General features: G+C 41.8%; 1 protein-coding gene across 1 annotated transcript in view; it reads right to left on the reverse strand.

Moving 5' to 3' along the window:
• The window catches only part of ABAT (4-aminobutyrate aminotransferase), a 93,079-nt gene that overhangs the window by 12,429 nt on the left and 67,847 nt on the right, over positions 1–12,803 (reverse strand). The window contains exons 6-11 of the mRNA XM_075285950.1: positions 7,139–7,188; positions 5,987–6,067; positions 5,763–5,855; positions 5,570–5,632; positions 5,251–5,314; positions 906–1,054 (exon numbers count right to left, since the gene is read on the reverse strand). Coding sequence (XP_075142051.1) covers positions 906–1,054; positions 5,251–5,314; positions 5,570–5,632; positions 5,763–5,855; positions 5,987–6,067; positions 7,139–7,188 — 500 coding nt within the window. The remainder of the gene's footprint in view (positions 1–905; positions 1,055–5,250; positions 5,315–5,569; positions 5,633–5,762; positions 5,856–5,986; positions 6,068–7,138; positions 7,189–12,803) is intronic.

A 12,803-nucleotide genomic window follows, 5' to 3' on the forward strand; every position in this document is an offset into this window, starting at 1 on the left:
GTATTATGCCCCACAGTGTTCCCTGCACACACTGTATTATGCCCCATAATGGCCCCTGCACACACTATTATGCCCCATAATGGCCCCTGCACACAGTATTATGCCCCACAGTGTTCCCTGCACACACTGTATTATGCCCCATAATGGCCCCTGCACACAGTATTATGCCCCACAGTGTTCCCTGCACACACTGTATTATGCCCCATAATGGCCCCTGCACACAGTATTATGCCCCATAATGGCCCCTGCACACAGTATTATGCCCCACAGTAGATGCAGCCATAAAGTTTTCAGAAAAGACTGGCAGACATGCATCACGTTTTTTTCTACAGTGCTTTTCACAGAAAGTCAGCAGAGTTTTCTTCTGTAGACTTTCTGTCCCTGTTATGCCTATATGGAAAATGCCAGCATTTCTGCATAACTGATGTGCTGCGATTTGCAAAAATGCAACCTTTTTGAAATCGCAGCATTTCCACTGAGGATATTTTTCTGAAACGTGTGACAGGATTAGCCAGAATCCCATCCAATTTGCAGATATTGTAGAACGCCATAGTTTTTGCAACATGGGACTCCGGCCAAAGGCAGCAAACAGTGACATCTCTAATATTGTAACTTTTAAATTCTCAAGATGCCGGAGGGTTTGTCTACACAGCATGACACTGTCAGCTCTGGTGGGACAGTATCCAAGTATGCAGCACCACACATTATTGACAAGGGAAATGGTAACATCCAGAAGTCAATTAACTCATTAATTTCTAAGAGAAATAACAGAAGGAATAGCAGCACTGACCCCTATAAAGCATTATATGCTTTCTACGCTTGTAATTTATCACCATCGAATATTCTTACATCAGTTTACACAATGTCTGTGTCGCTGTCACGTTAAACACTATCACCCACATTACCTCCTCCAAACAGCGTGCCTCTTCATCTTGGTTTTCCTTAACAAAATTCTCAAGTGGGTACTTTAGTCTTGGAAAGGGGGCAATTGGCCAGTCAAAAGAAGGAATGTCTAATTTGTGTATAGCTTTCGAATGAGTTGTAGCCAAACAACCTAGAATAAGGAAGATGAAACATATTAGGAAATCCTGCATATAAAAGGAAAAAAAGGATAAAGACAAACTGAAGAAGGTAGATATTAGGAAACATATACTATATTGATATAATTGTGTTCATACAGCTGACCCCTGCTTGCAAGGCAGAGGTCAGGAGAGAACGCAGATTCCTACTAATAGATCCCCAAGATCAGTTAATAGCTCAGTCACCCTCTCTCCTAAGTCCCCATCTGCCATCTTAGTATTCCCTTTACTACCTGGCTCAGGGCCACTTTCACCATAGGGCCAATAGTGCTTGCACCAGGCCCTATAGTAGCGGGGGCCCCCATGGGACAGCCCTGTATTCACTGTGATAATTCGGAAAGACGTTTTCCAATTATCAAAAAAAAAAAAGTATATGTTAATGAAAATAAGCCTATTTGGCATCTCTACGTACTATTAATATATCATGATAAGCTATTTTCCGTCGCACGATCCAGTGAAAAATAGACGTTTGAAAGGAAGCCCAAAAGAAATTTTTAAGTCAATTGGATCTTTAGGGTTCTGTAACTAAATCGAATCTTCTGGGAAGCTTAGCAACTAAATTGTTGTTTTATGATCACCTTTCATAAAAATAGAATAAAGAATGATCATAAAGTAATATAGTGAAAAATGGAACCACAGAAATCTCCTGGATATGATACCAGAAACATACTGCTAATACACAGATGTGGAAGTCATTAAAGAGGTTTTCTAGGACTTAAATAACTAATTAATTGATAACTTTTCCTGAGGATAGGTTATCAATTAAAGATATTCAGGGGTCTGACGCCAAGTCCCCCAGCTGATCAGCTACAAAGACTAGTACAGCGCTGTACATTTGCAAAGTGAATGAGCCGAGTTATGATCAGGCCATTTAAGAGTTCTTTCACACTTGTGCCCAGTTTGTGCATTCCGCTGGATTTCCGTCTTCAACCCCAGCGAAACTGGACAGGGGACAGAAACTTGGCGGTCAGCTTTAAAACCCATTCACTTGAATGGGTTGTAACGGAGATCGCTCGTGTCCACCTGTGGCCTATCCACGGGGAAACATTGGCTTAAAAAAACTGTTTCCCAACGGACAGGCCGCAGGTAAACACAGGCGGTCACCTTTACAAACCCATTCAAGCGAATGTGGTTTCAAAGCTGACCGCAGGGAAGTCGTCCCCTGTCCAGTTCGCCATGGCTGAAGACAGAAACCCAGCGGAATGCATAAGCTGGGCGCAAGTGTGAATGAAGCATGATTAATGAACGTGATGTTACATGGCCTATGAAGCAGTTCATCACTACTATTTTAAAAAGATAAGCCACATAGGTCCTGAGTGTCACAAATCTAAAATTATTGACTTATCCTAAGAATAGGCCATCACTTTTAAAGTCCTGGAAAACCTCTTTATTAATACAGGCTGAACTTGCTACCTGACGAACAGGTCCTGCCTTCATTTATATAGTACAGCCCACTCAGCAAGTCATATTCCATTGATATTAGTGGTAGCGGCCCCGCTATGGTTTATCTCTAGACTGTGTTTTTGGCACTACATTCACAGGGGAAAATGGACAATTCATAGCAGTGCAACTCGGCAACTCTATTTACTGTATCCCTGTACTGTTACATCACAGTGCCACAATATAGGGATAAATCATAGCGGGGCTCCTCTGCTACTACTTATTCTATCCCTGTACTGTTACATTACTATGTCACAGTACAGGGATAAATCTACTACCCGATTGTATCCCTGTGTCACAGTATAGGGATAAATCATAGCGGGGCTCCTCTACTACTTACTGTATCCCTGTACTGTTACATCACTGTGTCACAATATAGGGATAAATCATAGCAGGGCTACTCTGCTACTTACTGTATCCTTGTACTGTTACATCACTATGTCACAGTACAGGGATAAATCATACGGGGCTCCTCTACTACACTATTGTATCCCTGTGTTACAATATAGGGATAAATCACAGCGGGGTTCCTCTGCTACTACTTACTGTATCCCTGTAGTTACATCACTGTGTCACGGTCCGTATTTTGTGGACTATAAGACGCACTTTTTTCCCCCAAAATTTGGAGGGAAAAGAAGGGTGCGTCTTATAGTCTGAATGTGGCGCCTGGCACCTGCCGTAATAGAGAGGCGGAAGCCGGCAAGTGATAGACGCCGGGGCCTGAGACATCGCTGCGCTCCCCTGCCCTGCATGAAGCCAGCAGCAGCGATGCTATTCCGCTCCTCCGTCCCCCCGCCGCTGGCTTCATGCAGGGCAGAGGAGCGATGTCTCAGGCCCGGCACCTGTGCCAGCGTCTATCCCTCGCCGGCATCCGCCTCTCTAGTACAGCAGATGCCGAGGCAGTATCGGTGGCCCCTTCTCCCCCGGGGCCGGTCCCCACTGGCCCCGTACCTGTGAAGTTGCAGGCCGGCTCCTGCGCGGCGATATCGCAGGAACCGACCTGTTCGGGTGACAGCCGGGAGCCTAATGAAGGCCCCCAGGCCTGTCACTGCTATATTAGTATTGTGGGGCTGGGTCTACGACCAGCCGTAATACTAATATACAGAATGTCCCATAGACGGCAATACAATTGTATTGCCGTCTATGGGACTTGCAATCAAGTGACCGCAGGTTCAAGCCCCCGGGGGGGAATAAAATAGTATAAAAAAAAAAACAAAAAAAAAAAAACTTTAAAAATATATAATAAAAATATGAAATAAATAAAAGTTCTAAAGCACCTCCTGTTTTTTTTTTTTCAATACAAGGTGATCTAAGAAATAGACATTCCCCAAAATGGTATAACTAAAAAGTACATCTGGCCCCGCAAAAAAAAACACTCTATGCATCCCCGTACAGCTGCAGGGTCACCTGTCAATGTGGCCTTGCAGCTGTTGCAAAACTACAACTCCCATATATTAAATATTATACCAGTTTTTGCTTCAAATTTTTTTTTCCCTATTTTCCTCCTCTAAAACCTAGGTGCGTTTTATAGTCCGAAAAATACGGTAAATCATAGTGGGGCTCCTCTACTACTACCCTACTGTGTTACAGTTACATCACTGTGTCAAAATACAGGGATAAATCACCGCAAGGCCACCACTGCTTCAAATAGTGGCGACGGCCCTTTTATTATGGTTTATGTTAACCATAACACCAATGTCTATTCTTGCTGCCCTGAAATAGGACATCACAGAGTTTGATACTCATTTTAAGGAGTAGAAGAGAGCTGAAAAAAGTGAGTGTACTGCGCAATGCTGCCTCCTCCTGGCCACATTGTGTCTACACTAACAGTGAAATATTCAGCAGGAGAGGTGCCTGAAGCTGCAGAGAAGGGACCAACATGCACACTGTAGAATACCAGTTGCCCCCAAACTTCTTTCTGTAGGTTAAAAGATTTTACAAGTAATAGTGGGAAATGTGAAATGCTCTTTAGAATTCCTGAATATATTTTCTAGTAGAGATGAGCGAACACTGTTCGGATCAGCTGATCCAAACAGCACGCTCCCATAGAAATGAATGGAAGCACCTGGCACGTACGCTTTGCCGGCGGCCGGTCGCTTAACCCCCCGCGTGCCAGCCGCTTCCATTCATTTCTATGGGAGCATGCTGTGAGCGTGCTGTTCGGAACGGCTGTTCCAAACAGCGTTCGCTCATCTCTATTTTCTAGTCTAACCATACATGGACCTGTGCTTTTGTAAGAGTACCGAAGAAAAAAAAAAAAAGAAATGGTGGCTCAGTAATTAGCACTGGAGTCCTAGCTTTGTAACCTGCCAAGGACAACAACTGCAGGGTTGTTTGTAGCTGGTGTGGATTTCCTTCCATACTCCAAAGACATACATAGTTACATAGTAGATGAGGTTGGATAAAGACATGAGTCCATCAAGTCCAACCTATAACCCTACAATCCCCTACAGTGTTGATCCAGGGGAAGGCAAAAAACCCCATGAGGCTCATGCCAATTGCCCTATTTCAGGGGAAAAAATTCCTTCTCGAAAGAATCGACAAGGATGGGATACGAACCCATGCATGCAGAGCACAATGGATTAGCAGTCCATCGCCTTAACCACTCGGCCACCTCGTCCTGGCGGCAACTGATGGGGAAGTTAGATTGTGAGCCTTATATGGGACAGTGTTAATATCTGTAAATGATGGCGCTATACAAGTTAGCAAAATAAAACCTATATGTTCTTACCCATCGTTCGTCCATGAAAACCTCCCATAAATGATAAGATGCTGTAGTCTGGACAACCTGGAAACTAAAATGGAAAAAAAAAAACGATTACTCTAAACAAAGAACAGTGAAAATGAACCTTCAGAATTGCAATAAAAAAATGTATTTGAAAATCTAAACACCAGAGAATCAGCCGCCATACATACTAAAGTAACTGAGCACAGCAAGACTGCCGCCATACATAGAATCTGCAAGGCTCCCTACTGAGTGATTACCATATAAATCTCCTTCCTCCCCCCAGAGTGTCCCTTTAAGATGTATTTCGTTATAGTTACTGTACCTGGTTCACCATACAGGACTCCAGCTCTTCCTTTGATACTCGGCTGTTTCCCCTTTCCTTGTTCTAAAACACATTCGACATAACAATGAAAACAGTGAAATATAATCTCTATTTTCTTTGTTCTACATTTTACACCCCATTAAAGGGGTGTTCAGGTTAAACATCCGTATTTTTTTTTATATTTTTCACTTACCCTATACCACATGAATATGGTCTTAAATGCATTTTCATTGGAGCAGGATCCACAAGACATGGTCATGATTTGTGTCAATCCTTTTGGTCCAATCTAAATAAGAGACAATGCACCATATACAACATGTCAGGTTTCTAGCAACTTCCCTTCATTCTATGCACATACAGGTACCTAAGACTGCACCACAAGGAATACATAGATATAAAATGCCGGAAGCCACTTACAGATAACAAGGACTCCTCCAGTTTCTCAGTGAAATTCTCAGGAGGCAGAATACCCAACGCTGGTCTGTTGATAAACGTACTCTAAGGAGAAATAACACACTTGTACGTTTAAGAGATTCACATTTATCAATCACTAGAACCAATCACTGGCCTCAGTGGTTCCGAGCAACGCAGGTTACGTGAATTATTTTTTATGGGTTTTTTAGTTTGTTTTTTTTTAGTTTCAGAACACCCCTTTAGGTAAGTTCCTCTTTTTCCCCACCCAATCACTCATCAGTGTTCTCCTCTGATCTCTGCCTCATAAGTCGATACAGTAGCAATAAATAATCAATTTAGCAACTATGGGGTAATGCAGGCCCTGATTTATCAGATACTCTGGGTTATTAGATCGACATAAAAATGTGCATAAAACTCACTAGCAAGGCTAGAAAAAAACCTAAAATTAAATCTTAATGCAAAACAGATGACTTTTTACCTAGAGTAATTCTGTTACTTGCCCCCACAAGAGACCCTTTAGCCTAAAAAGAATCAGGCACTCATGTGACTACATTCTCAAGCAGCCCTGGAAATCTTCATGCATAGGCAGGGATTGGTTTTCTGCATTTACACAATGGTATATTTAGCCATTCCACTGGTGATTATCCCCGGCACTATATGTAATCCACATTCCATGTGCAGATATAAATGACTGGTCTGTGCTATGAATTTTACACTCTATATATAGCTTACAAGACGTGCAGGTCACTTGCAAAATGTATGCTAAAAGGAACCGCAACATTAAAAAAAAAAAATTAAAAAATAAAATCAGAAGCAAAACACACAACTGACCTTTCGGATTCCCCGTTTACCTAATCTCAATGTCTGCCACATGTCCTTCACCATAGACTTGCACTGAGTGAATTGCATTTAATGTAATCACAGGTATTCAGAGAGCTCAAGCGGGGCAAATGGTGGCAAAACTGGGACCAATTTCAAGGGGTAGATAAGTGCACTCAGACGCTATATAATAAAATTGGACTCCCCCTCAGTTACACTGCAGCCATTTCATTTGTCTCAATGACATCGCTGCTGAATAGGACGTATAATGAGAATCTATTATATACGTGTATGTATACATATATGTCTACGTGTTTGAGATCCTCTCGTACTTACCAGGTTTTGTGGCTGTTGCAAAACTTTTATAAGGGCTGGATGGTTATAACCTGAAATATACAATATAACAAATAGATTTTTAATCCAGATATGAGGAGAGGAATGAATGATATCAGGAAATAGGAGAGCAGGCACAGACATAGTCACGGAAACTAAATCATAGTGCTGAGCAGCAGATGAGGCCACTGACCTCTTCTAGACTGAATTATGAGGCATCACATCTCATTTATTTACTGGGAAGAACACATTATCATAAACAGATTGGAAAAAAAGCTCAAAATACAAAAACACAGTATAAGGTCTCATTCACAAAGGTGTATTTTGGTCAGTATTTTGCACCACATCATATATAGTTTCCCTGTTCTGATGTTGCAGTCCTAATCTTAGCCAATACAGACTACTGGCTAAAACACACAAGTGTGGATGAGGCCTAAAGCAAAGTTTGTGCTTGCAATTTGTACATTTGCCCGGACAGGTCAGGTATTTGCAGTGCTCTACATTACAGTAGTGGAATCACATGGCCAGAAGATTTCCCTGAAACTGGAACCATGAATTAGAATTTTATCATCCTGACTATATAACATGTAGGATAAGAAATCACTGCTTTATTAAGACGCTTCTTCATCCTCATGTTAATGTCACCCTGAATCTTATCTCTGTGCAGCAGGCTGCATTTTTAATCACGCATTTTGATAATGTATGCAATGTCTATGTGGCTTCTGATTAGCATGTGAATAGAAACCTAATGGGAGAGAGTAGCAGGACATATATACTATATACCTATAGGAACAGCTCTGGCATAAGTACGCAAATCAGTCAAAAATGGACAAACATAAATGGGTCCTCTATAATCCAGCATTGGCCACTACTCGCCAGCGTTGGACTGGTGGTAATAGGATCGCTCTGCTGTGGTTGGCACCACACTCTCCCATAAACAATGTGCCGGACCTTTCTCCTTCAAGCTGCTGGCCAGAAACCCTTCCCTGCAAGCTGGCCACAGCAGATGAAGACCGCATGCGGCTACAATCTTCTCAGGCTTGAAGACTGGGAGACCACATTGCAAAAACAGGTTTGGACCCCAGTTAAAAAAACAAAAGAAAAAAACACACCGTTTCTTTACATTACCTGCAAATTGGATGGGATTCTGGTTAATGCTATTCACATACTGCAAAAAAAAAAAAAAGCAGGGCAAATGCAGCAATTGCAAAAACACTAACGTTTTTGTAAATCACGGCAAGTAGATTATACTTCTGAAATGCTGGCAGCCAGAAAAATGATGGAGGAAAAAAAAACAAAAAAACGTTTTCGCTGCTTTTTTTGGCAGGTTTTTTTTTTTCCTTGCATCGATTTGCTTCGTGGGGCCTTAGCCTAATACAGTACTAATAACTTACGCTCAGAATAGGTTATCAATATCATATCGAAATGACCCCAGCACCCCCACTGATAAGCAGTCGAAAGAGGCTGTAGCAGGCACGCCTCCATTTCTCAGGCCAGTGTCATCGCATCCATTGGTCTCGCACACATGTCACATTCACATAAATTGATTTGAGCTGTGACACCAAGTACAGCTTCTATACGAAGTACAGGGCCAAGCCTGGCATGCACTGAAACGGTGGCAGTTCTTGTCCTAATGCAGCAGACTTTGCAAACAGTTGACTGTCTGGTGCTACCATAGGTGCGAGGCCTCTCCAAGCCCATCTTCACCAATCCTCAGGATAGGTCATCAATACTATGGTCCCGGAAAACTTATTTAAATAGGCACTACTGTTTTAACATACAATGCATACATTTATAGTGCAGGTGAGTATAGTAAACTTTGTAATATATCCTATTACAGAAAAATGTCTCTTTCTCCACTTATCAGTCTCCTTTCCTCCCCCTTGCATCCTCCAGGAATTATTTGCTCTCAATCTATCAAAATGGAGTTGCGTAATAGATTGTCACTTTACTAGGAGATTGGGGTATGTGCTGCCCATAGGAGTCTATGGAGAGGAAAGAGGAGCAGAGGGGTGCACACTACAGGGAGTAACATGGAGACATGGCTGCATCTTGTACTGAGTATTGTACTGTAGAGCAAGTTTCACAGCTACAGAGACAACATTACAGCTGTATAATGTCCTCCATGCTGCTGCTGGATATCATACACGTGTGCCGTATATGATGGCAAGATAGTCCTCACCCACCAGCTAATACATAGCTGACACCTAGTGATGGGCAAGTCATATGATGTGTTCTATAATACACCCAACACACTCAGTATTGACCCTTTAATATTAGATTTGTGAGGACCAGTATTGGCAAAATAGATTTGTAAGGGTTAATATTGACCCCTTAATATTAGATTGGTAGGGTCAAGAGTGTCAATATAGATTTGTGTGGGTCAATATTTTTAACCTGGAAAACCACTGACTAGCCGGCCGCAGCCTCCCATCTGCCTCTCGCCATGACTTGTGTGTGAGCCTGGAGGAGGAAGGAGGATGATCGAGGTGGAGAAGGAAACGTTTCTCTAATAAGATATATCAGAAAGTTACTTCTATTCACCACTGCTATACATTTATTAACAGTGCTTCTATAACTGGAGGTACACTGTAACCAAAGGCACCATTGGCCTTGTTCTGTTCATCTATATAAAATGATATATAATTTATCTCCCCTGTGCAGACTTCTAAAGCACATTGGAGATCAATAAATAAAACATTGCAGGAAACATGCTGTGTTCTTACAGCCTCGCGCTTACATTGGGAAAGCTTTGTTTTTCAAGTCAATGCAAATCAACTAATTTGTAAAATGCCAAGCACAGGATATGACTAGGAGTTTTCCATTTAGTCCATTGCCTTTGCATTTACATTGTACACTATAGGTATATAGGAAATACAGGATTAGGCAAATAAATTGCACATAAGCAATAACCTGTGCTAATAGCTCAGAAATCCACGTAAGGGGGCTTTCACGCTTGCGCTCGTTCTCCGGTTTGTGCAATCCACCGGGTTTCCATCTTCAGCCCCTGCGAAACTGGACAGGAGACTGAAACCCGGTGGTCAGTTTTAAAACCCATTCACTTGAATGGGTTTGTAAAGGTGACCGTCCATGTCCATTGGGGAAACTTTTTTTTTTTTTTTTTTTTAACCGGACAAAAAGTCCTGCATGTCTGACTAAAAAAAAAAACGGTTTTCCCGTGGAGAGGCAGAAGGCGGACATGAACGGTCACATCCACATTATGCAATGTGATGCTGATCATAGTCCTGCATCTTTTATGGGGCATATGATGCAACCAGATGAAAAATCAGTGCTCATATAAAGGCTTAGTCCAGTTAATTGGCCTGATAATCAAGTCATATGCCCACATCGATATGTGATCACATCGATATAGGGACAAAAATGAAAGATACTTGAAGTCTGGGTCAGACATTAAGACAGGTTGTATAAGGCTAATCTCACATCTGCGCTGGAGTCTCCGCCATAGAAACCGCCAAAAATCAGAGAGAAAAGTCCTGCACAGAAGACTCTCTCTGCTGGTTTCAGAGTCCATGGGTAACCGCTGTTTTAGCGGTCCGGCTCTCTGTTGTCAAACGACAGAGATCAGTGAATAGATATGAACCCAGTATTAACTATTTCATTGATTCTCTGACCCACTCACTACCCCCCTCCCCATTTCATTTTTTTGTGATACATTCCCCCTTTTTGTCAGAAAAATCTATAGAAAACATTGAAATATAAAAAGTATACTTTATATAAAGAAAAGGATAAAACCGAACAATAGTGCCATTTTTTATGAAACCATGAATGGTTAATCTTAGAGAAAGTCCAAGAGGGCAATTTGAATGCTTACATTCTTAAAAATCCACTTATACAGCGGGAATTGTACAAGATCTGCCAACTTAAAGGGAGTCTGCCTACTCCTGCCTGCTTAGTAAACTAATTCCAGTGCCAGGTAATGGACTTGAACAGTCATGAAAAATATGAGATTGACACAACACACAAATAGATCTGCAAGTGCCAAGTACACCAGCCAAACCCAAAAAGTTCTTGTGCTCTCCCCAGTAAGCCCTGCCAAGCTCCATCACCTTGGTCTTTATTGTAATACTGCACAGTGCTGGGACTGTTCAGAAAACAACAGCGCTGAATTTCTGCCTATCCATGATCCTGGTATGAACAGATTTTAGAACAATTTTCCTATAGCAGACAGATTGGATGCATGGACACTCTCCATTAAAATCATCTTGAGACACTAAAGTGGTTAAAGTGTTTATTCTCTGCCAGACATACAATCAGACATGTCTCAGCCCATCCACATTACACATATGTGAATAAACTTGAACATCGAGGATTCGTGCGTACCGGGAGTACTACCTTCTAGGATAGTTCGAGGCTTAGGTGTGTCTCCACCAGAACCACGAGGCATGTGGAGTGCCAACCATCTTCGTTATATTGCTTTATTTTTATCAGTTCAAAGGATATTACAGTAAATTCACACTGTGGCTTTTACAGCGGGAACCACCATACAAAATCCATTATGGAAATCTTCCTGCCTTTGGCATAAATATTTTTTTTACTGCCATTTGCTTCAATGGGAGGTTCTGGAAGAATATTCCTAAACATCAGACAGGCTTTATTCCACTAGATGAATTTTTTCAGCTACCAAAAGATAGAAGCCATTGAAATGGCAAATGTTTTTGCAGTAGATACCGCAGAAAAATTTCTGCCATGTGGGCTTGTTCTTCTAGATAATTCTTGTACATACAGTATCAGCTAAGATGGTTCAACAGCAAGAAAGTAAAGGTGTTCATGATAGTGAGAACAGGACTAAGTCGTGATTCACAAAGATGCTCAGGTTTTGATTCCAGACCCTATAGACATCCAAATTCGACACCTTTCTGCCCACACCAGATCACTTACTCTATGTGCCCATTTTGATCAGTTAGAACTTGTGCTAGGGAAGTAAAATAGTCAGTTCCCTGCAATCTTATGGGCTGTTACCAAAGTTATTACAGGAGTTCTACCATTAAAGAAACTAACCACAGAGGGTCTGACTGCCGGGTCTCACCAGTGGTCTATAGAATGGGAAACCAAAGCCCCTCTAAAGCCTCCTGGTTAATAGAGAGCTAGTGTGCTTGCATGATTAGTGCCCTCTTCACTGCTATGGGGCTGCCATGATCCAGCAGGTCCAACAACCCCATGGCAGTGAATGGATCGCCATTCACACAAGTGCACTGGCGCTCCTTTCCCAGTTAGGCTTTAGGAGGACTCTTGGCACCCCTCTCTTCAGATCATTGGGCACCCAGCGGTTGACACTTATTCCTTGTCCTCTATCCAGAGGAGAAGGGACAAGTGTTCTTACCGGCACAACCCCATCAATTATTAGTGATTAGTAGATAGGGACAAGCCGGGGAGACACACAACTATGTGAACCCTTTAGAATTGCCTTGATTTCAACAATGTTACATCACGTTTTTAGCAACATTGTAGTGGATTTTTTAAGAGATGCAAAAAGTGGATGAAAACTGATGGGCATTCATCTCTATCCATGTTATCTGTCAGACACATAAGCATAGTCTGACAAAAATAAATTCATAAATAAATATATAAACCTGATGGTGATGTAATAGAAAAAGGTTGTGTCACTATGCAAACAGATCAAGGTCAATTTTTTTTTTACATTGGTTAA

This window comes from Leptodactylus fuscus, chromosome 8 (assembly GCF_031893055.1).
Source record: "Leptodactylus fuscus isolate aLepFus1 chromosome 8, aLepFus1.hap2, whole genome shotgun sequence".
Classification (NCBI taxonomy): Eukaryota; Metazoa; Chordata; class Amphibia; order Anura; family Leptodactylidae; genus Leptodactylus; species Leptodactylus fuscus.